This window comes from Rhinopithecus bieti, unplaced genomic scaffold (assembly GCF_001698545.2).
Source record: "Rhinopithecus bieti isolate Rb0 unplaced genomic scaffold, ASM169854v2 scaffold_39586, whole genome shotgun sequence".
Lineage (NCBI taxonomy): Eukaryota > Metazoa > Chordata > Mammalia > Primates > Cercopithecidae > Rhinopithecus > Rhinopithecus bieti.
Window position 1 is genome coordinate 1,474,824 of NW_016816842.1, and position 25,882 is coordinate 1,500,705.

General features: G+C 42.8%; 1 protein-coding gene across 12 annotated transcripts in view; it reads right to left on the minus strand.

Annotated features, from left to right (window-relative positions):
* KALRN (kalirin RhoGEF kinase) overlaps positions 1 to 25,882 on the minus strand; it is a 684,488-nt gene that overhangs the window by 471,087 nt on the left and 187,519 nt on the right. For all 12 annotated transcript variants that reach the window (XM_017855309.1, XM_017855307.1, XM_017855308.1 and 9 more), the window contains exons 2-3: positions 19,687 to 19,761; positions 12,408 to 12,522 (exon numbers count right to left, since the gene is read on the minus strand). In XM_017855309.1, coding sequence (XP_017710798.1) covers positions 12,408 to 12,522; positions 19,687 to 19,761 — 190 coding nt within the window. The remainder of the gene's footprint in view (positions 1 to 12,407; positions 12,523 to 19,686; positions 19,762 to 25,882) is intronic.

Sequence of the window (25,882 nt, forward strand, 5' to 3'; positions counted from 1 at the left end):
TTTTCAATATTCCACCCAAATGAATCCCAGCTAAATTTAACTCATCCTGATTACCTACCACAAACTCCAGAAACACCTGAATGCATTGGCGCTCATTTCACCTGACACTGAAGTTGACCTAATCAAGGTGACACCAGACACTTCAGCTTCCTAATCAGCTTGCTCTTGGTGAGCCACAGACTACAGTAGCCTAAAACAGAAATTAAATGACCACACCTAGGCTTTCCAGGCTCATTCAACATTGCTGCCTAGAGGCAAACTCCTAAAAGGCCTTTTTCCTAAAAGGCAGGTAAGGACACCAGTTCTGATAAACACAAAAGAGGTTAACCACTTTAAGCCATGCCAGAACTGACTACACAACCAGCCAAGGAGCTGAAACACATCCAGGGGCAAAACTAAAGAATCACCAAGGGCAAAAAAAACAAGCAAGCCCTTTTTAGATTTCATATCAGATCCTAATTTTAATGTACGCTCCCTGTTAAGGGGCCATATTAGTTTAGCAAAGTAAAAGGAATCCTTGCCTGGGAGACCCCACAGAGCAGGCGCTGTGACCAATCCCTCTAGTCTTTCCCAAGTCAGGATAAGGTTTAGGTACACAATATATGGCCCTAAGTTAGGGTCATTGATGACGGTGATAAGAATGTTTGCACAATGGTGCCTGGGCAATGGTGAGCAAATAAATTTAGGGAAATGCAAAGAATAGGAAATCTCATTGGAAAACAGTATGGAGGTTTCTCAAAAAGTAAAAATAAAACTACCATATGATCCAGCAATCCCATGTCTAGGTATATGGCCAAAAGAAAGGTAATCATAATGGAGTACTAGTCAGCCAATACAAAGAATGAGATATTGTCATTTGCATGACCATGGATGGAAGTGAAGGACATTATGTTAAGTGAAATAAGCCAAGCACAGAAAGACAAATATTGCAAGTCATACTGGGAGTATAAATTGATAAATTTGGAAATAAATTTGGTGATTTGCCCCACCAGCTTTAAAAAAAAGGTTCATAAAATAAGTAATCTGATTAAAACATGGGCAAAAGATCCAAATAGACATTTCTCAAAAGAAGACATACAAAATGGCCAACAGGTACATGAAAAAATACTCAACATCACTAATCATCAGTGAAATGCAAATCAAAACCACAATAAGGTATCATCTCACCTCAGTTAGAATGGCTATTATATTAAAAAACACACACACACACACAGAAAATAACAGATGCTAAGGAGGATGCAGAGAAAAGGGAACACTCATACACTGTTGGTGGGAATGTAAGTTAGTACAGCAACTACAGAAGACAGTACAGAGGTTTCTCAAATAAATATAAAATGACCGTATGATCCAGCAATCCCACTGCTGGGTATGTAGCCAAAAGAAAGGAAATCTGTGTATCAAAAAGATACCTGCATTCCCATGTTTACTGCAGCATTATTCACAATAGCCAAGACATGGAATCAGTCTTTGTGTCCATCAACAGATGAATGGATAAAGAAAATGTGATATAAATACACAACGGAGTACTCTTCAGCCATAAAAAGAATGAAATCTTATCGTTTGCAGCAATATGGATGGAACTGAAGGACATTATGTTCAGTGAAATAAGCCAGGTACAGAAAGGCAAATATTGTGTGTTCTCACTCATATGTGTGAGCCAGAAAAAAACAGCTCACAGAGGTAGTAAATACAATGATGATTACCAGAGGCTGGGAAGAGACGGGAGAAGGAATAAAAGAGGGTGATTAATGGGTACAAAAATACAGTTCTATAGAAGGAATAAGATCTAGTGTTTGATAGCAGAGTAGAGTGACTCTAGTTACCAATAATTTATAATATATTTCAAAATAGATTATAAGAGAAGATTTGGAATGTTTCCAACAAAAAAAAGATACATTTCTGAGATGGAAATCTCAATGCCTCTGACTTGATCACCACACATTGTTACATCTATCAAAATATCATATGCACCCCATAAATATGTACATTATGTATCAATTTTTAAAAAGCAAAAAAAAAAAAAATAAATTATATCTGTAAAAACTAAAAGAAGCCCATGATTGCTACAGATCTATCTCGAAGAAGCCACTTAAGATACAGACAAAGGTTTATATAAAAAGATTTTTACTGAGGGTTACTTACAACACTGAACTTTTGGAAACAACTTAGATGTCTAGTGATAGGGTTAATTAAATATAACGCCGCATCCCAAGATACACTATTACACATGAAAAGTTTCTAATGTTATGAAAATATTTCTATAGTATAATGCTAACTGGAATAAAGCAAGCAGCAAAACTGAAGAGACAATATAATTCAATTCTGTTTTTAAAAAGCTCTAGGCCAGGCGTGGTGGCTCACACCTGTAATCCCAGCCTGGTGTGGGAGGCTGAGGTGGGTGGGTCACTTGAAGTCAGGAGTTCCAGACCAGCTTGCCCAACATGGTGAAACCCCATCTCTACTAAAAATACAAAAATTAGCTGGATGTGTGGTGGGCACTTGTAATCCCAGCTACTTGTGAGGCTGAGGCAAGAGGATCGCTTGAACCAAGGAGGCGGAGGTTGCAGTGAGCCGAGATCACTCCATTGCACTCCAGCCTGGGTGACAAGAGTGAAACTCCGTCTCAAAAAAACAAAGCTCTTAAAAAAGATAGGAAGGAAACATGTCAATATATTGTTATTATCTCTAGGTGGTACAGTTATGAGAGCTTTAAAAAACTCTTAAAATATTTTTTCTGCACTTATTTTCTCCAGTAAAAGAAATATCCTTCTAATTTAAAAATACAGGCCAAAACTTTGTCACACTGTTAGGCACATATATTCACTCATTACGTATATAGAACCTATGGCTGTAACTGCTATCACTACTGGCTCTAATCCTAAACTTAAGCATAACCCTAACCCTAACTTTGAAAAAGCAGTGCTAGGGACAATAAAGGACAAGTGACAAAACAAGGTCCCTACTTTCAAGCAAGGGAAGGAAGAGCAACTGCCACTGGTTGTCAGCCCCTTCTGTGAGCTAAATAATGGGCTAGGTACTTCACACGTGTTATCTCATCGAATCCTCACTACCATTGTGTTTGGTAATATCTTTATGCCTGTTTTATAGGTAAGAAAATTTTTAGCAAGCATGCACATTTCACCTCCCAGAGAGGGGGATTCTGGGGTTTATTCTTCCTAGGCTGGAATACCCTGCATAATTTCCAGGTGTCAGCATTTTCCCTGGAGCCCATTCTTTCTCTGTTATCATTCCACTCCCACCAAGACAATGCTGATGCCCAAAGTCCCTTCTGAGAGTACACATGGAATATGCATGTGAAGGAGACTCACCACCCTCACTTATTAGGAATTCTTTAGTCCAGTGCTGGGTGGGTCCTTGATTTATCGCTAAGGCACTTACTGGTTCCTGGAATAACCAGGGCTGCTTCTCATAGTTACTTCATGACCAAGTGGTTTCCGCCTCTGATTGCTCCAGTTATTGTTCTCCAGGGAATCACAAATGTGTGTCTCTGCATTTGAAGCATGATAGCCAGCTCTTCCCCACTCCCAACAACCTGTCCCTGAGCCCCCGTAGCCCCTTAGCCCCACATGGACTGTGCAGGCCCCACAGACCTGCCAAGTCCTACAATGGTGGCATGGCTATGGAAATGAACGAGCCTCAGAATGTGCATTAACTGAGCACTAATTCCAGAATTGTACTTCTGACACCACAGCAATGCCAATATAGAAACAGACAGGCAGGTGGGTGAAGGAAACATCTCAGACTTAAGGAAAATGAACAAGATGATCATCGCTAGAATATGATAGAGACTACCCCACCAATGTAGGCATTAAGTTCGGGGTCCCTGCTACTGATAGTCTTTTATTAATCTCTTTAAATAGTTTCTATGGTCTTAAGTGCTTTTGTTTTCTCCCTACATCTCTTGGTATAATTTGGTAACTAAATCATGGTTGACTATCACCCACAGATGAGCATCAATGAGAGTTAACTCATCTAAAACTGAACACAAACACCTGGGGGAGGAACTGTGACGGACCCCCCACCACCACCACCACCTTCACCACCCCCGTTGTCCTGCAAATCCACAGCCACCATGGTTGCCTTGGCCAGCAGAAGCCCAAGACTGAGGCAATTGCTACCTGTATTTCTCACCTGCAGCAACCTTCACACTTAGGTTCCAAAGAGAAGCTTCAGGAAAGCAAGTTTGAAGCATAGTGGTCCCTGCCCACCATTGTTAGATCCCTTTCCTACCGCCCTCTTTCATTGCCCCTCTGTTCCAAATCCAGTCTTAGCCCATCCTTCAGAGTTCACCTTCTTACTCTCCCCAAATCAGTCCTCTCACTCTGCCACCACTGCCACTTCCTTCACTTTGGCCTCCTCATCTCTTCACTGGATAAAAGCTTAGGCTCTGATGCTAGACCATCTGGCTCCAGATCATACTGGCTGTGTGCCAGTAGGCAAGTACTTCATCTCTCTGAGTCTCAGTTTCCTCATATGTTAAAGGGAATAATGATAATTTCCATCTCAGTGTTGTGAGAATTAAGTTAACGCATGTAAAATACTTATGACAATGCCTAGAATTGATTAATAAATGCTAGTTGTTATTATTACTATCTTTAACCCACATTATTGCAACTGTTTCCCCATTTCCTAGCCTTCTCTTCCATTCCATCTTCCACTCAGTTGCCAGAGTGAATCTTCTAAAATGCAATTTTAATTGTCATTCTCCTGCTGAAAAGCTCTTCGATGGCTTTTTTATTGCCTATTAGTAAAACTTTTTGAACTGGACCCATGTAATTCTATATGCCTCTCTGCCCTATCTTCTGCCATTCTCCCAAAAGACTACGTGTTTCTACATCTTGAGTTTCCGGAACTTAACCTGACACCCTTTCACCTCCTTTGCCCACCCCCAGCGTTCCTCTGAGCCCTTCCCTCTGCCTGGCCCACTCCTACCCCTCTGTGCTTTTAGCAAAATTCTCTCAGGGCTTCTGAATCCTGCTCACGCTCACGTCCCTTTTGAAGTCTCCCCACTCCCAGTCAACAGTGATGCTATATGTTCCACATACTGGGAGGCCAGAGCACTGGGTTCAACCCTCTATTTCATCACTTAACTCAGGGTGCTACCCCACAACTGTGCACATGCCAGACTTCCCCAGATGATAGAAAGAGATGCAAACTAATGTTTGTGGAATCTACTGTGTGCCTGGCACTATGTAAGGACTGTATATACTTATTTTACTTAATACCAATAATGAATAAATTGAAAAGAATTTTACTTTTTCTTTGATATTGATATAAATTATGATATTTATTCTAAAGTACTGAGAAAAGTAATTATTATTAATTTTCCTTATTTCAGTTAACTAAGAGAAACTTCTCAAGAGACACTTTAGCATTGCATTAATCTATTAATAATTTGGTTTGGAGTTCTCAGAGTCAAAACCTTAGGTTCTTTTTCACTCTAAATTATGTTTAAAGATTCATCCATGTTGTTGCATATCACTATAGTTCAAAAATGCTAGTCATGGAAAACTACATAATGTACAATACCATTCTTATACAGCTCAAAAACAAGAAAGCTAAATAATATATTGTTTATGAAAATATGTGCTGAACTCTACCTCTCAAAAAGCAAAAGAAGGATAAACATAAAACCCAGGATAGTGTTATTTTGGGGGGAAGTAGGGGAGTCAGAATGGGGAGGAGCCCTAGGTAGCATTGAGGATAGAGGTGATGTTCTGCTTCTCAAATTGGAGGGTAGGCTCTCAAGTGCTCACTTTATTATTGTGCTTCATAACCTTTATATATACTACATCTAGTCCCTCATATGTAGCAAACATTGCTATCTATGTATGTTCATATATTTTTTGTTGCTATTATTATCATTATTACTATTACTGACCTCCTTTAGGGGAAAGACTAACAATTACGAGCATCTGGGTGCTAGAGAGAGACTGTTAGATAATTCCTCACAACACCCTTATGAGATAGACATTCTTTTCCCAAAATAAAAATTAGAATATTAAACTCAGAAATGGTGAATAGCATGCTCAAAGTCTCCCTCTGTGCCAAATATCTTCCATTTGCACCTTGAATCCATTCTGTATCTTCTCTCCACTCCCCAGTGCCCTGGGAAGCTGACCTACATGGACTACACCAATGGGCTCCCCTGTCATCTGGCTTCTCAGTACATTCAGCCAACGATGACAGGAGATGAGACAATGGGAAGACAGTGGGGTCAAGGTACCAATTCCCCCGCTCCCTGTCATGGAGTCACCATGAGTTGGTGGCATCTTCCACTGAAGGCCACAGTTCCTGTCAGGCAGCCTCTCACAAACCTCTCCTCTCTCTTAGAAGTGGTCATGTTTCCCCTCCGTGCTGTTTCCAGGTCGGCAATGCCTGAGGAATCCAAACCTTGCTGGTTTCCCTGTTCCCTGCCCACAGCCTTACAAACTGTCTCTTCATTAAAGTCTTCCCAAATTACCCAGGTTGAGGGGCCATATGTTTCCTGGCTGCAGAAAGGTAAAGCTGGGATCCAAAACTCAGCATCTTCCATCTAGACTAAGATGCCTCTTCATCCTTTGCTGCAAAAGCTGATATGACTCTAAGGAAGGTTATTACTAACAATTGCAGTTACTACTGTGGCTTTATGGTAGAAAGCTATTTGCTCTTCAGGGCTGGGGTTACACAGAGCCAACAACAGGGACACCTAACTGGTATTGCTGGAAATGTGTGTAAAAAGTATCTTGTTTATACATAGAAATTAAAAACTGTTTATACATAGGGTTTAAATTTAAAATAGATAAAGAAATTAACAATGATCTTTAAAAGGTATAAGTTTTAGGGAAATGTAAACAATGTGACCTAAATGTTCTCACTGGTCCTATTATCTGGCCCTTCCATCACCCGATCCCTCCCTTTCCTCCCCACATCCTCCTTTTATTGATGATCCCAGATAAAGAGCAAGGTGCCAACAACACATCTCAACAGGGCCTTCCAACGGAACATGTTTGATGACAATAGTTTGGATAGTTCAGACTTTCTCATGCAGAAAATAGAGAGAGGAAACCCTTGCAGTTTTTACCCCTCTTCTTTCAACTGTCTTCCTGGTTCTCTCTGCTTATGCCTATTTTCTGGTGATGCTGCACAAAGACAGTGCAAGCCATAAGCCCAGCTTATCTTTTGCTGAAATCTGTAGAACAAGAGCAAATGTTATCAAATAATAAGCCACAAGTAAAGGCACCTTGATTTGATTGACAATGCAGAATAACTCATCCTAATTTCTTGTCATCTTTCCGCACCAATATGATAACCTCATTCCTTGGCAGAACACTCAGTATCTCAGTGGCACTGCTAAGAGCAGATTAAGTGTCAGATACATCAACTGGTGCCCTTAGGAGTCACAGAAAGAAAGTCGTGACAAAGCAGGCTAACAGTGATGATGAAGAGGAATTCAATGCAATAAAAGTAACCTAGGATTTCCTTACGAGATGTAGTACTTAGAAATTCCTATTTCAAGCATTTCGTCAACTCCCAATAATCACAGTGGGTAGATTATCCCCACTGTGGGCTAGGCCTAGACAGTTGTTTACTCTCAGACTGGATTTTCCTTTTGTTTTCTTTTCTTCTATTATTATACTTTAAGTTCTAGGGTACACATGCACAACGTGCAGGTTTGTTACATATGTATACATGTGCCATGTTGGTGTGCTGCACCCATTAACTCATTGTTTACATTAGGTATATCTCCTAATGCTATCCCACCCCGCTCCCCCTACTCCATGACAGGCCCCAGCGTGTGATGTTCCCCACTCTGTGTCCAAGTGTTCCCATTGTTCAATTCCCAGCTATGAGTGAGAACATGCGGTGTTTGGTTTTCTGTCCTTGCGATAGTTTGCTCAGAATGATGGTTTCTGGCTTCATCCATGTACCTACAAAGGACATGAACTCATCCTCTTTTATGGCTGCATAGCATTCCATGGTGTATATGTGCCACATTTTCTTAATCCAGTCTATCACTGATGGACATTTGGGTTGGTTCCAAGTCTTTGCTGTTGTGAATAGTGCCGCAGTAAACATCCAACATATAAAGACACATACATGTGTCTTCATAGCAGCATGATTTATAACTCAGGCTGGATTTTCTATCCTGTCTCTCAATTTCTAGGGACATTCATCAGCTGATTATATCTGAGTATTTTCTTTACACTCCTTTCACATACAAGTAACTGTAAGCAGATAGCAGACCAGGACAAAAAAATGATAGATAAGTGTAGGTGGATGACAGTAAAGATAACATGAGACCTCATGACGATAGGAATCATCCAGAACTTGTCTCATAGTAGACACTCAGTAAGTATTTGTTGAACTGAGTGGATGGAGGTATTGAAAAGTTGAATTAGAAGACTTTTAAGGTTTCTTCCCACCCTGTTACCTACAACTCCTCAGAATAAGATGATAGAAAACCTGAGTGACCTAGGAGATAGATGCCCAAACTCATCAGGAGCAAGACAGAGAAGTTAAAATGAATGGACTCATCTCAGGCCAAGATGGATGCTGAATGAATAAGTCAGGACTGATCCAAGCTGTTACACCCCAACAGGATCCTTGGTCCTGGGTAATGCCCCAAAATTTCCACCCAGAGTCCGAGGGGACTAAAAAGAAGTTCTCTTATGATTTATGGTATAGACAAAATGTTAAGCGAAATCCCAGACCTTAATTTACTTAGGAAGTCTGAGAGTACTTAGATGCATATTGGTGGGGGTGGTAAGACTCTGTTCTGAGGCCCTGGATTTTATGATGTATTGTTGTTTCCAATATCACAGAAACCTAGAATTCAGGGCAGGAAAGATTCTTAGAAGTCATCTAAGCCCACCTCCAACCCAGTAGAGGAACTTTTTCTACAGCATCCCCAACAGAGGGTCATCTGGTCTTCAGCGACAGGAAGTTCACTTTCTCCAGAGGCAGCAGCATTGTTGCTAGACAGCTTCCATGTGGGCAGGTTCTTTCCCCTGATTCTAATGTCTACCCATTAATGCAACAGAGGCCATGCCTGTTCCCTCACTTCTGGGGCAGCTCTCCTGAAGTTAGGAATTGCGTTTTGTTTTTTTTCTTCATCTTCATGCCTGCCAGCAAATATCCCTCATTCCTTCAACTGTGGAGACATGGATTGTGGGTGCCTTAATGTGCTGCTTCCTTGACAGTACTCTAACTGATCTATGTAGTTCTTAAAATGAAGCTGTCCAGATGAATGTTACAGAGTTGAATGCAGTGGTTCAGATATGGCCTGGCCTACAGAGAGGAGAGTGGGACTGTTTCTTCCTATTCATTTCTAAATTATCAACACTATCTGTTTAATCATCTATTCTAAAATGGTTCCCTAAATGGTCATTAAGTTTGCTGGTTCCTTAAATTCCAGGACTGTCTTTCACCACTCACTTGTTCTTATTTGTTTGTCTTCTGTTGGCTGGTTCATCTCCTATGCTACCAATGCACTCCCATCTTGGGCTGCCTTTTACTATTACTGGTTTGGCACTGGGTAGGGAAATACCCAGGTTCCCCCTAAATTTCTCAAAATGTGTGTTCCTGCTCACTGCAAATCCTCAATCTACCTGGCATAGAGAAGCTCTAAGTACTTGTTGACCACATAATGAATAAATGCATGAATAAACAAGTAGCAAATGTTCGTTGGGAGTGGTAGCTCATGCCTGTAATCCCAGCACTTTGGGAGGCTGAGGTGGGTGGATCACTTGAGGTCAGGAGTTCGAGACCAGCCTGGCCAACACGGTGAAACCTCGTCTCCACTAAAAATACAAAAATTAGCCAGTTATGGTGGTGGGCACCTGTAATCCCAGATACTTGGCAGGCCAAGGCACTAGAATCACTTAAACCTGGGAGGCAGAGGTTGCAGTGAGCCAAGATTGCACCACTGTACTCCAGCCTGGGTGATAGAGTGAGACTCAGTCTCAAAAAAAAAAAAAAGCATCAAATGATCAAATGTCACCTACAGGCTTGATCACACCAGCATGTAACAATCCACTTCTAACAAGAGCCTGTCTTTTTAGCATCCTGAATCTGACCCAGATAAATAATTTCTTCTCACCAGTATCATCCACTGAGTCTAACAGGTAATTTTCATTGTTCCCTTTCTCTTCCAAAACCATGGCTGCACAGAAGAAAGTGGCAAATATAATCTGACCTGCTAAGTTATTCAGTTTTCCTAAAACTTCACTGTCTTTAGAACAATCCTGTTCCATCCAACAGCCATTATGTGTGACATGTGGCCAACAGAATTAGGAAGTGACTGGTGGGCATGACTAGGCGAACTCTGTGGCCTGCCGGGTGCTTACGCTCTTCATGAATGCCAGTCCCTCAGGAGGCAGAGCAGCAGGCATCACAGAACAGTTCTTCCCACTTCCCAAGAGTCCCAGGCAATAGGACTCTTGCCTGCCCTGTGAAGAGCCTTCTGATTCTCAGGAGCACAGACTGCAGTGATGTGACCACCCTCTGAGAGGCAGAGAGCCTGCATCTTGTGTGTTCCTTCAGTGATAATGTATTATTCCACGTTTTTCATGGCCTTCCTCTCAGCCCCTCTTGGGTTTTGTTCCCCTTCACCCCACAGGAAATCTTTTCTTTTTAAATTACTTCCAGTCTGTTTTGTCCCACTGTTTCCTTAACAAGTCAGAATAAAGAAAAGTATTCTTCCAACTCTCTCCCTCTTTATTCTAAAGAAAAGATGAGCATGAATTAGTTGCAGCTATGTGATGAACATGCAGGAAAGAAAAATGTACCCTTTACATCTTCTGGGATTCCAATTTCTTCTGTCTTTAAAAGAACTGAGAGTTCATCACGGGTGCCTGTGAAAACTTCTATTGTAAATTGCTTCAGAAAATTCCTGGTTTTATGCCTGTTAGTCACATATTTAGGAAAAGTGCTTTAAAAAACTGCTTAGCTAAATTGCTAAATTACCTACATCAATCATGAGTTATTTAGTCTACCTCCTTGCTTCTGAGATAGCTAAGAGTATTTCTTCTTTACAATGACCCCCTGAAAGAAAATCTTTCATCCTTACATTCATTGTCTCATGCACTCAAAGTTTACAAGATCTTCTTCAGATATGACCCAAATCCCTTTTACTGGAACTTAAGACCTTTTATCTTTTTTCTGCTCCCAGTGGATATCATAAAGAAAAAAAAAAAAACAGACACTATTCAGCATCTATTTGTTCACAGTCTTCTGTCTAAAGTTCTTCAGGGCTCACCATTCCATTCAACATCCTTCCAAGTAGGGGATGACTGCTCTTAAAATCCCCTTTACTACCTGCCCATCGCCTCCCAAGCATCCCTTTACATTCATCTCTTCTTTAGCTCTCTGAGATGCAGTACTTGCCTCACTCAACATCTGCTTCAAGAACTTAATAACACATTCAAAAATTATCCCAGGTCTTCCAGCAAAGGCAAAGCTGGATCTATAGCTCCTCCCTGTAATTCACTAATTCTTCTATAAAATGCACAGAGACAAGATGAAGGTTTTGAAAGCCCAAGGAACCATTTCTTATTTGCCACAACAAACAGTTCACAGGTTTTGGCTCCACTAAGAGACAGACAGCAGTGCTGTCGCTGCTCAAGAACAAATATGGCAAGAGAGCACGGGGGCTGGCCTCAGGAGGGTTGAGTTCTAGACCAAGCTCTCCCACTGAGCCTTGTGAGCCACACACATCCTCTGCCAGCCCCTTTCCCTAAGCAGGACATGACATGTATCTGCCTAGATTGCTCCTCAGGGCTCTCCCAACTCTCATATCTTGTGGTTCTCTGACCAAGTGAAGGTCTTGTCTCTCCCTTCTCAAAATACATAAACTATGTCCTTGGCATGTCTCCCACACCCACCTTGTGGCCAGTGTTACCTAGACCAGTGTTTCTCACACTTTTTAAAATTATCATCCTAGGACCTGAAGAAGCCTTTTTAGATCTTTTTTCCCTAATCACCCTACCCAGTGAAAATTTAATACCACACATATACTGTACATTGGTAGAGTATATATACCTGTGTTTAATACATGGAAAAAAATATTTTGCTATCCCCAACAACCAATTTTCACTCTCTTAGGGGGCAGTATCACTCCCACTGAAAATGCATGACCTAAATCAAGTTGAGTGCCTCCTCTAGCTGAGTGATACAGAATTGAGTGTCCAGAGTTGCCACTTTCAGCTCCCACCCCATTCACATGAATCCCAGCAGTAACAATGGGAATGAGGCAGACAATGGACAATGGTGTTCCAGGAACAGTTAGAATCCACTGGAAGGGCAGAAACCACTAGGGTCCCTGGCAGAGATGGAGGCTCCTTCCAAAACTGGCATCAGCCCAGCTTCCCTCCCGCTCCCCTGCAGGCCATTCCCCTTCCCCTTACCTTGGCACGCTGGCCAAATACGTCACTAGTTTCCGCAGGTCTTCCTGTCTTATTCTGTCATGATTGCTGCGAGCAGGGAAGGTCAGGATGGGTCCGCCTCGCTTATCACGACCCCCTGCAAGGAGGAGGAAGGGAAGAGTATTTAAGAAAACCAGTCAGAAAGGAAAGCCACAGAGGAAAAAGAAATCTGTCTGAGTGCTGGGTGATCAGACAGAAATAGGGGATCCAGAGAAATCTGGTCACTGTTCAGGACAAGGCCAAGGGGTTGAGATGCAGGTAGCACGTATGACTGTGGGCAAGTCTTTTGGCTTCCCTGGTGCCTCATCTGTAGAAGGCAGATGAAAACAGTACTGTGCACATTACAGGGTTGTTGCAAGAACTGATGAGTTGGCACATGGGGATGTACTTGGAAAAGTAAAGCTCTCTACAAATGTGAGATGATAATGAAAGTAGTGATAACTGTTCTTACTGAGAAAACAAGCTGGTGGAAAGTGCTATGTTCTTTGGAAATTTAATCTCTAATTTACTTCTCTTTATAGACCTCTGTGAGGTGGGAGTGCTTGTGATTAGCTGACTACTATGGTAAGCAGACCTCAAAGCATCCATCCCAGGATAGTATTACTGGGAGATTCTTAGATTCATAGAAAAAACATTAAGTATTTTCTACACAGCCAAAAAACCACCCTTGCCTGTCTGCCTGAGGTGCCACCTGTCACTCCTGCTAGAGGAGCACATGAATCTTATCAGAAATCAGAATGCTCAAAGTCTTAATCACTGCAAATGCATATGTACATACTAAGATTACAAGTGTTTTCTAAACATCACATTTAAAATAACTGGAAGGAGTATACCAAAATGACAATCGGTGTTGCTATTAGAAGGCCAGGATTTTGGATCGCTGCTTTTTCTTTCCTCTACTTTCCAAGTACCCTATTCGCTATTTATTATATGATTTTAAAATGTATTCATTAATGGACACTATGCTTAGGAAGTGGAACCAAGTTTCTCAGGGGCATGAGATAGGAAAAAAGTTAAGGGTAACTATGACCTTACAGGGCACTGGCCATTACACAAAGAAAATCACTGTGTCATGATCACAGACTCCTCACGCCACATCTCAGGTGGCCACCAGATAGACCCCAGAGTAGGACCACAAAGGGATCTAATGAAAGAGAGTGGAGAGGTGCGAACCTCACCAATACTGGAAAACAAGGATCTCTTACACAGAGGGCAGAGTCTCCCAGGGATCCCGCCCAAGTGTGAGTTCATGAACAAGGTTTCCTTCTGGTTAAGGAGTCCAGAAGGCACACAGATAGAGGGGACGCTTGACAAAAAATCAATCCAGAATACCCTTGAGGAGGAAGTAAGGAGGCTGCAGAAAGAAAAGGATTACACAAGATCAAGACCACTGTGAGATCCAGCCCTGATGAAAAAGTGTTTCTGCACCACCACCACTGCCCAGCACCCCAACTCAGGGAAGATTCACACAGATTAACTCAAAGTTGGACATTTCATACCACTAGCCATGGTTCTTTGAAGTGATAACCACCCTTGTCTTATCTGCCTTGGAAATGGTCCCCATCTCTCCACTGCCTTCCACACAAGGAAAAGGAAGTGAAAAAATTAAATAGAAGGTTTCCCAAAAGCTGAGAGGTACTCCAGCACTCTCAACCTTCCCCTCTATCCTTGACCTCACCCCAAGCATTTTCACTCTGGCAGTTTGTTTGTTTGCTTGTTTTACCATAGCTGTTGGTTTTTTCCTGACCTTCCTTGGGCATTTTACAAGTAGAGTCTTGGAACCACAAGGAACCACAGCTCTGACTGGCAAAGGGTGGCTTGGAGGGCTTGCTGACACTGTCCCTCCCAAACTGGAGCCAGGGTTGGCCTTGGAGACATGAGATTCAGGATCATGGCTGGGGAGGTTTTTAGATGGCTGGAAGATAGTCGCTTTTTCTTTCCTCTACTTTCCAAACTTCCTATTCACTATTTACTATATGATTTCAAAACACATTCACTAAAGGACACTATGCTTAGGAAACAGAACCAAGTTTCTGCTTTTTATTTTTTTTCCTGTCTGACACTCCTGAGAAACTTGGTTCCACTTCCTAAGCATAGTGTCCATTAATGAATGAGCTTTAAAATCGTATCATAAATAGTGAATAGGAAGATTGGAAGGTTCAGATGGCAAGGAAGGAGGGGTGAGAAGAGAAAGCCTGGGGAATTCTAATTCCCCACATCCAGAAGTGTAGATAAGGAGTCAAGAGGAGGCAGCAGGATCAAGCCATGTGGTGTTCAGAAAGAAAGAGACCTTTGAAGATTATAGAAAAAAAGGAGAGGAATGAGCCTAGAGGAAGAGAATCTTTATGCTGGGAAGGGTAGGGACAACAATGGAGCAAGGCCCCAGGGAAGGCACAAGGGGAGGGTCTAGTCCACAGCAGACAGGGCTGTCCCCTTCTTTGAGGCAGGCTGTTGAACTCCGAGAGAGGAGGAAATGGAGATAGGTGATGGAGAGGGAGGAGTCCAGCCTGCCCGAGGGACATGGTTCTTTGGTGGAGAGGGAGGAGTTCAGCTTGCCCTAGGGACACGGTTCTTTGGAGGAGGAAATGGAGATAGGTGATGGAGAGGGAGGTATTCAGCCTGCCTGAGGGACATGGTTCTTTGGAGGAGGAAATGGAGATAGGTGATGGAGAGGGAGGAGTTCAGCCTGCCTGAGGGACATGGTTCTTTGGTGAGAGGGAGGAGTTCAGCCTGCCTAAGGGACACAGTTCTTTGGAGGAAGAAATGGAGATAGGTGGTGGAGAGGGAGGAGTTCAGCCCACCCGAGGGCCATGGTTCTTTGGGTGGAGGACATGTAGATAGGTGGTGGAGAAGGAGGAGCTCAGCCTGCCCGAGGGACACTGTTCTTTGGAGGAGGAAAGGGAGATAGGTGGTGGAGAGGGAGGAGTTCAGTCTGCCTGAGGGACATGGTTCTTTGGGTAGAACAGTAGACAAGAATCAGTCCAGGGTCAAGGTAGGCTCTGGGTACTGAGGAGAGGGAAATTAAACCATCACTGGAGAATTTCTCTCGAGAATGACAGTAGGACTGGGTAGGACATGAGCTTCAGGGTTGCTGACAGGGTACTAGGGCACAGCAAAAGCTCTGTTGAAAGCTTTGGCTACAGTATCTGTGCCAGGCTCCAAGCTGAGTGAAGGCAGAATGGAGCTAATGCACCATATAAATGGGGTATGCCCCAGGAGGGTGGGAGATGTCCTGCTGGATGATGACATCCCAGAAAAGAGGGAAAAGTGTTGATTTTGTTCCTCTCATATCCATCCTCTCCCAAATGACAAGAGGATATCAGAAAGGGTCAAAATGGGACTAAAACCACAGATAGACATATCAAGGGTCAAGATCTTGGACGTGCATAATCACGGTAGGTAGGTGGAGGACTTTGGTACCAAGGAGGCTGAGCAGCAATGAAGCTCTAGGATTTGATCAATAATTGACATAGATGCTGAAATTACAGAGGACAATAAGCAGAGATGAAGTATAAGGACCCCCGATAGAGTCAATATAACAATAGATCTGCAAGATGTTAATGAATACACATCACAGACACATAAATTTTTAGGGAATGAGGTTATTCTATGGTTTGGAAAATGCCAGATTTTAAAAAAAAAAGTTCTTTACTGCAGGACTTTCCAGAGCTTAAAATGTTAATGTATTTTAGTGGACACTATAATTCTCCAAGAAGGAGAGCTACAATGTCCAGCATTTCCCCAACTTCTTTGAGAACAGAACCCCATTTTCTTTGTAGAGGATCATCCTGTGGAACTGTTCTTAGAAAACACTTTGAGAGACGCAGGTCCAGGGTACAAAAGATTATGCCACAGCAACATAAGGTTTCCCTGGGAACGGTGGAAACCAATGAGGAAAACCACATTGGTGGGAGATAAGGAGGCAGAGAGGAATCATGAGGAGGTGGCCAAAAGGAGGGTGTGTATGCACATGAAGACAATAGGGTGAAATGGACCCTATATGGGAAGGCTGGATAAAAGGGACAATGGGTGCTGTGACTTATAAGTAGTATAAAGGATATCAGAGAGGGCCAAGGGGAGCTTGTGAGCTGTGAATGACAGAGCAGAATGGGGCAGTGCTGGAACAATGGAGGCTCACTGAGGGAAAGCCCCAAATCCTGTCACACAGACATGCACACGCCCACATGCAGAAGCTTCTGGGCTGCCCTGGATTATTCCCAATGTACGTTCCCATGGCAGCATGGTTTTCTTTTCGCCTGGCCAAGGCTGGGTACTAGCAGGGGAGGGCAGGCTCAATTAACAAACAGCCTGTTTCTCTACTCACCACATTCCTTGCAGTGCTTTCTTCTTCTCAGAAAGAAATCCAACTGTTAAACTGCATTATTTAATTATAGGTTTCTTTATTTTGTTTTATTTTTGTGTTATATCTTTTATGTTTTAAAAGCTCAGGATGTAAGAGTTGGTTGGTTTGGTCTTTGTTTTTTTTTTTTTTTTTTGGTTTTGGGGTTTGTTTTTGTTTTTTTAGATGCAGCCAGTCATTATCTTCCCAGTACATTCAGTGTCCTTCCCAGATATAGAAGGGCAATGTTCCCTAAGCCCAGAAGTTTCTGGCACCACAAGCGCAGGTGCAGTTGAATAAGGCTGAACCCAGGCTGTTCGGCTTACATTGGCAAATAGGGGAGAGCTATGCTCCCAGCCCCCTTCGTCCTGCTCAGGGAATTTTCTACCTGCCTCATTCCTGACTGCCTTCCTGGCCACATTGCTTCTATGAGATCCATTAGGACTAGCCCCTACCACCTGAGAAGGTTTTTTTCTGGGGCTCTGCCCAGGGCTCTGACTGAATTTACTTGGGAAAAAATAAACCATGAACATCAAGCAAGGGTCTCATGTTAGAGTGTACTGTGCATGCATATGCCCCAAACTGATGTAGAATAGAATGATGCTCAGAGGAATACATTAGATCCAGGAAGGTCTGCTGGAGGAGCTAAAGTAGGAACTGACTCTGGAAGGAGAAGAGAGGCTCAAACTGGCAGAAGGTATGGAGAAGGCACTGCAGAGGGAAAGAAGTGTCAGGCACAAGAGAAATGGAAGGACTGGCAGGATATCCAGGGGATAGGAAGAACATCAGGTTAACTAAGGACTATAAAAAGAAGGAAGAAAAGATAAGATTGGGCTCCCAGAGGGCTGTGGGCCACATCCTTGGGAGCCCAGGCTATGGGGATCAGCAGAAATCAGAGCCCTGGCACTGCTCAATGGCCTCTAGGATTTCTGCACAAGGTCTTCCCATATGCTTAGCAAGCAAATGGAATCCAAGTTTCTAAAGGTTTTAAAGGTTGCTCACCTATGCCTCTCCCCGTACCCAAATCACTGCTGCACAATCCTGCCAAGGAGTTGTTCTGCCTGTACTTCAACATCTTCAGTGGCAGGGGCTCATTACCTTATAAGATATACTAGTCCCTAATGGGAAGAGGCAGCTGCCAGGTCACTCTCGTCTAACAGCAATGACAATAATAAATTACTATTGCTACTACTGCTAACAATAATTACAACAATATAGAATGCACTTAGTCATTATATAGTCTTCTGCACACTCCCATTGCATGCCTGCCCTCACCTCCCACACCTACACTCTGAATCATCAGGCTCTCGCCTTTTCTCCAATGAGGTGGGAGACAACTGCTGCTTAACTTCCCCTTTCCTTTATCCCCTTCCCACCTCCTCTTCTCTCTGTTTTGGCTGTCGCCCAACAGCCAAACCAATAGTGCCTGTGGCATGAACCTCTGCTCTACAGGACCGGACTAGCTCTTGCTCTGTGACTGCACTGCTACTTCTTGTAGATCACCAAAATCACCCAGAAATAAAGGTTTGGTCCATGAGGTATAAGCACATGGCATGTTTCTCAAAATATGATCTTCGGCTACTAACATTGTCTACCCCAGCCCCTGCCTCAGACCCTACCAGAAATTCTGATCCAGGAGGCCTAGAGTGGAGCCCTGGAACAGGCTCCCAGAGTGATTCTGGCATACCTTATTGTTTGAGAATGACTGCCTTAGGGGCTCTGGCCAGTCTTTGACTTCAATTATATCAGGGGTCACCAGACTTTTTCTTAAAGGGTCAGATATTAAATATTTCAGGCTAATGGGCCAAATGGTCTCTGCAATAGCTACTCAACTCTGTTATTGTAGTGAGAAGGCAGCCATTAACACTATCTGTAGTAGGTTGAATAATAGTCCACAAACATATCATGGCAAAGACTTTGCAAATATGATTAAGTTAACCATCTTGAGATAGGGCGATTATTCTAGATTATCTAGATGGGTCCTAAATGTAGTCACAGGTATCCTTAAAAGAGAGAGGCAGAGAAAGATTTGACACAGATGCAAGAGAAGGCAATTTGACCCTGGAGTTAGAGATGGGAATGATGCAGCCACAAGCCAAGGAATGTCAGCAGCCATTGGAAGCTGGGAGCGGAAAGGAACCAATTTTGTCTTAGAACCTCTGGAAGCACAGCCCTGCTGACCCCTAGATTTCAGCCCCATGAAACTGATTTCTGGCTTCCAGAACTGTGCAATAATAAGTTTCTGTTGTTCTAAGCCACCAAGCTTATGGAAATTTGTTGCACCATCAATGGAAAACTAATACACTCCATAAACAAATATACCTTGCTGTGTACCAATAAAACTTTATTTATAAAAACTGGTGAATGGCCCACCAGCTACAGATTGCTAACCCCAGAGTGAGACACTAACAGGTCTTTGTGCACAAGATGTATGGGAGAGAGAAGTCATATAAATATTTGGAAGTCATTATTCAGAAAAAAACAAAAACTAAACATATAAACACGAACCCTCACTTGAGTTCCCTCTGCCAGGAAAGAAAGAAAAGGAGGAAACAAAAACTCCTTTAAAAATCTCCTGTCCCCGATCCATGCGGAAATGAACTGAAATAAAACCTCAGGGAATGTGCCACGTGCCCAGATTCTCCAGCTGAAGCAACTCTCACAGGGCCAGGCCAGGGGACTGCGGTTGGATGGGAAGCTCGGGGAATGTCCCTTTGGTTCTGGGTGTCCTTTAGAACACCCAGCTGGGGCCAGAGCCCTCCTTTCTCTCTCTGTCTGCCTCAGCAGAAAGGAAGCAGCTGCCCCAAGCATAACTTCCCCTCTCCTACTTCTCCCCCACTAACACACAAGTGAATCTGAACACATGTGCGCACACACTTCTTCTCTAGGTCCTTTACAAAGGAAAGTCCCACAAATACTCACCAGACACGAAGGCCACTTTTTCCTTTAGGATAGGAAGGACATCAGAAGCTTTCAAACCATCATTCCGAAAAGACCCTGTGGGAAAACAAACCAGAAGGAATCACGGTGAGAGGAGCCAGCTAGCTGAATCGCAGGGTCCCATCCTCAGTCTCCCAGTCCCATCATCAGTCAGCAAGTCCTGCCTTGTCCAGGTCCTACAGCCCAGCCTGATGGACCAGGAGAGGGTCTGCAACAGAAGGGATCCTTCCACATGATGCCAGCCACAGGGGTGATCAGGGCTGCAACCTCTCCGGTCCTTCTCAAGCAGAGGACAATCCAAATCACCCTCCTCATGTGGACAAACCTCCATGCCCTGGGGGCAAAAAAAAAAAAACCAGCCTTGTTGCTGTTGAGCAACTTGAAGACAGAGGACTTTCACAAAATCATGTTGTACCTCTAGTGCCTAGCACAGTGTCTTGAACATACTCAGCACTCAGGAAATATCTGTTGAATTAGTTAACAGATATCAAGATGGATTACAAAGTCCTAAATAAAGATTTACAAAGTCCCTTTTGCCTTTCCTTTGGCACAACAACTATTAGTCTTTATTTTACAAACAAGGAAAGTAAACCACAAAACTCCTTCAGAAGGAAGCAAAGTTGATGACAATATTCCTCTCCCCATCTCTTCCTCCTTCCCTCAATGTCATCATCATCAGTCCATGATAGACAGGAGATGGGGAGACACAAATCTCCTGGGAAGGAAATGCACTACCTTGTTTAACTTGTTCTCTTTCTAAATCTTGCTTCTCATTCAGAAAGTCCTTTTACGTTCTAGTTGAGTTCCTGTTTGGGGGCTGGAGGCAGAAGCTTGGGGCTCCCAGAGAACGGAAACTAAAGATGTGCCTGGAGGAACAGTAGCCTCAGGAGGCAAAGGACAATCCAGCCCAGTGTGGGATGTGTGGGAAGTCAGGACCCAGCTTCCACATACACAAACCCCAGGCTAGCCCACTGCACCCCTATCATTTAACCTAAGAACCCCACAGGGACTCTCAGGGAGAGCCACCCACACTTACAGCAATTTGAGCTCTAACTGAGGTCTCTGTTATGTGTCGCCATTAGGGATATGACACAGATAGACCCCAGAAGGTGAGCGGTTTTACGTCCGCTCAGGGAGCAGAACCAGATACCATGGATACCCCCTCGGGTGCCTTTCTCCACTTGGCTTATACCCTTGGGGTCCAAATTTGACAATTTACAGAGGAAAGCAACATGCTGGGCAGGACAATCCCACTCAATCCTTCAATCTCTAAACACTGACTGTTTCAAGAAACCCACCTGGGAATTTTGGCAATAAAATTCCAAGCCAGGCGTAAGATCACTGGCCTAGGGAAGTGAAGTGGGCCAACTGCACACTCAATCAAGGAGGAAGAGAGATGTGTCCTCAGAATGCCAGCGTCTATGATCAGAGGTCATACCCTAAACCTAAAGCAAATTTCCTAAGTGTCTCTGACCATTTTCCCTATTTTTTCTCTTTCATTTTTCACCAAATGAAGACTGCAAGTCTTTTATTCATCAGTTGTTTCTCTTTACTAGCTGACAGAGAACCAGCTACAAGGCTCACTCTGAGAAGACCTTGAGCAATAGGAAAACAAAGTAACACCATAAAAAAGAATACTTGAACTTCAAAGCCTATAAGCATTATTTTGAACTTTCTATCCTTAGTTTCTACAGATATTTATGCTCTAATTTTATCTTCTCCACAGAAAAACAATTAAATTTCACTAATAGAGGCTAATTAGGATCAATATAAATTATTATAGAATTTATGAATAGATATATAAAGTATTTTTTTCATCCTTATGCAACAAGGAGACATTTAGCTTCCTTGGCAATCTATTAGGCTTTATCTGTTAGACAAGGATCTTTAATACATGACTTGTTTGTGAAAAATGATGCTTCTATATCAAAATACATGATTTTCCTTTGTGAAATATATCTTTCTATACATTAATTTTAAAACACTTTCCTCTATATAACCATGCACTCTACTAATATCTATAGAAAAAAATGTAATATAAAAGTTAAATTTCAGTCTTATCTTCTTTCAGATTATTTACAAGTTCAAAAATAGCAAGGCCCAAACTAATGAGATTTACTATATAAAAAGAGTCCACATAACTCTCTTTTCTCCTAAACTCTTGTCCTGTTTTTTTCTACTGTCCTCCCTCTTGTCCCCTACTGTGTTGCAGTACACAAGAGGGTCCTAATTCTAAATAGCCATAAGACCTTAAGAAAGGGTTTCAAATTTGCTATAATGGAAGCAAAAGGTTCCCCATCCTATCTCCTCTCTACTCCCACCCTTGGAGAGGAAGAGGAAGCTGCAAGTCTCATCCATCACACCCACTCATTGTGTCCCACCTCTTCCTTCTCCCCACCAGGGCCCAGGACCGGAGAGAAGGTGTGCAGCTTGTCCATGCAGCTTGCAGTCATGGGCTTCAGCAAATATCAGTGCCTTGGGTTGGGCTGTTCTAGGATTCCTAGGGCTTCTACTTCCCAGGCCAGGGTCCTCCCCGACCCTGTAGAGGCCACTGCTGCGTCTGGTTTTGTGTCCACCATAAGAAAACCTAAAGTGTCCAGATTTACAAAATCCAAACTAGGGGACAATCATTTCCAATTACAACTAAAATTTTCACATTATAAAAGCATTTGCTGCAGAGTCTCTTCAAACAAAAATTCCCCTAGTGATCTGAATTAGTTTTTCATTTGCCAAAAATTAAATTACATATAACTTTTCAACAATATATGTATTATGTAAAGCCAAGTAGAGCTAATTAGCCCAGCAGCTCAGAAATTGGTGACCTTGCATATAAAACCTATTTGCACTGGCTAAAGATCCTATGTAGCATATCAATTCCCCCAGGGCCCTTGTGAAACCAGCTGTTGGAATATATAATAAAGGAGAAGTCCATTGAATGCTAACTCAAACAGGACCAATGAAATAGCAACCTGTTTTCACTATCAGGTACATGTCTTGGTAGACTCATGGTAAATGTTCAATAAATATTTGATGAAAGAATAAATGAATGAATAAAACATTGACCCTTCCTAAAATGACTTACACAAGGTCAGTGACTTCATCTGTCACACCAAGCACTGGCTATCTGAGTAGATGCCCTCCAGGGTACTACTCAGCTGTAATACTCTGAGACTTTCTAAACCTTCTCTTCATATTTGTTGGCCTTTAAGATCCTCAGGTTATCAGATCAATATGCTTTAAAAGGAAGTACTGGGAATAAATTCCCTAACAAGATTCATTCCGCCTTGGGAAGATAAAACATTTCACTGGCTTCCTGGCCAATTTTTCCCCCAGAATCAGTTTATAGATGCTCAGGGGCAGATCACCCCATTTTGCAGGTAGCCCAAAATGCCAAAATGGGAGAAGAGTAATGGAAGAATTTCCATGAGGCTTAACCTCTTGAAGGAAGCAAGCTTACATTATCATTGCTATTTCTGGTATAAAGTTTATGTGATAGAACTATTAGAAAATAAACTCTAGATCAAGCTTGTGCAACCTGTGGTCCGCAGGCCTCATGCAGCCCAGGGCAGCTTTAATGCAGTCCAACACAAATTTGTAAACTGTCTTAAAACATTATGAGATTTTTTTGCAATTTTTTTTTTTTTAGCTTTTCAGCTGTCATTAGTATTAGTGTATGTTCTGTGTGGTCCAAGACAATTCTTTTTCTTCCAATGAGGCCCAGGGAAGCCAAAAGACTGGACACTCCTGCTCTAGACCAATCATAGACCTGTTTCCATCTTAAAAAAAAAAAAGCCAGTTGAAACAGGCTTGCTACCTCTAAAGAAGGCCTGAGAAGACATTTAAAAAAAACCCTAAGCCCTTGGAGTTGCTGCAGGAAAAAACAAAAAACAAAATTAGGGGTAGCACCTTCATAGACCTGACCCAAGACGGGTTGTGGGTCGTGGGTGTTGTGCTTCTTCTTAAGGACAAAGGCATGCTTCGCTGGCATTCAGTGCTAATCCCACCCCATTTGTATCCTGCTGTTGTCAGAATTACAAGCCTGCTGTTCCGTTAATTAGCAAAGTTGAAATGCTCCACATCTATTAAGGAAGTACAAATTATCCCTGCTATCTCCCCAGGATCCTCCAGCATAGGTCTTCTCCAAGCCCCACTTTTGCTCCTCCTTGCTCTAAATGTGTTATGCTTACATTGTTTCTAGTAATCATTTCCCACGTTAGAAAATGCCAATCATCCTCACTCTGGCTCCCAGCCTCTGTGTGACCTTAATGGCAATGGTAAAACTGACCCTTGAGCCACCAACCCTGTCTGTGGTTTTGTGGGTGTAGAGTAGCAGTATATTCCCCAGGGCACCTGTGTTCCATACTAACCTCCTTCAGAAAGCAATCCTTATTTCAACAAGTGAAGAAGCAAACAACAGAGTGGGTATTTATAGAGCATTTGGAGGTTCAAGCTGCCAAAGTATCCATGGATTGCTCTTTGTTTCCTTTTGGTTCTCAGACACACCCCTTTAATGGGCACCTATGTAGAAGTTACTATGTAAGTGTTCTAACATTGCTTCAAGTGGGCCTGAGCCCTGTTTCTGCACACTTCCCTATGCTCAGGTTTCTCCCTTCTCTTTCTGCTTCACCCTGTGGTGTCCAGCATGGGAGCCTTACTCAAAATGGCACTGAGTCACTGAAGCAGAGGCTGCATAAGAGAGATCTGGCTTACAATTGAGAGATGCAGGAGCTCATTTGGCGGGACCTTAGTTTGGTTGTAATTTTGAAATTTTCCTATTCCTAAGGTCATTGTTTCATTAATTCTATATTGAGCACTATGTGCCAGGTCATATGTCAGGCTTTGGTGATAGTAAGACAAATAAGAAATGGATCCTGCTCTCCAGGGGCTTCCAAGCGGAGACAAACAGGTTTCCAAATAGGACAATTAAACTGTTATCAGAGACAGGATATCACCTGTACAAAATGCAAGGAGACTCAAAAATAAAAATTAAAAAAAAAAAGAGCTTCTTAAAGATGAGTCCTAAAACCTTGCAACTCAAGGTAATAAGCATCACATATACCTAGAACCTTGCTGGAAATGCAAAATCTCAAGTTCCACCCCAGACTTACAGAGTCAGAGCCTACATTTTAACAAGAAACCCAGGTGAGGCCAGGCATGGCAGTTCATGTCTATAATACCAGCACTTTGGGAGGCTAAGGCAGGCAGACAACTTGAGCCCAGGATTTTGAGACCAGCATGGGCAACATGACAAAACCCTATCTATCCTATCTATATAAAAAAATACAACAAAAATTAGCCAGTCATGGTGGCACACATCTGCAGTCCCAGCCACTTGGGAGGGTGAGGTGGGAGGACTGATTGCGCCAGGGAGGTCAAGGCTGCAGTGAGCTGTGATCACGCCACTGTACTCCAGCCTGGGTGACAGAACAAGACCCAGTCCCAATGCCTCCCACCACACACACACAAAAACCCAGCTGATCCACATGCACATTATACTTTGGGAAGTTGTGTACTAAAGTATGTCTTTCCATTCCAGAGTCACCTCAGAGGCAGAAGATGGAGAAAAGCATCCTGTAGCCTGGCCTAAACAGGACCCGTAAAAACTCATCTAACACTACTCATCACCCCTCCAGCCCCTACCATGGGAAGACCCCTCTCCACTGCCCAGAGATTCTAGAGATTCAGCCATTACCCTATAATTATCTATTATTCAAATTCAGCTCTGGAATAAAAAGGCTATCTGGGAGGTAGATGAATTCCCCTTCCAGGGCTTTAAGACTGGACTACATCTTACTTTTTGGTGGCAGGAGTGTTTATGAATAACACCTGTCCAAACTGCTCACAATTTTGGTAGCTTAAACCATTCCTTCATGTATCAGATGTTTTAATTTCACCACAAATCTTCCTTCCTACCCTCAGAGCCCCACCTTCTCTAACTACTCTCAGTACCATAAATACTGTCACTGATAATATTTACAGACCAAGATGCCATCTCTAAGACAGCCCTGGAGGACAGAGAAGCCAGTCCCTTTATGCCTCTTTATCCCAACTGCACCCCCACTCACAGGTACAAAGCCCTGAACACTGTGGAAATGCTGGACAAGAAACAGAAAGGAGGGGTGTTCCCACCTGGGGAGCTCTGCATCTAAGAACACAGTGCCCATCTCAGGCAATTCTC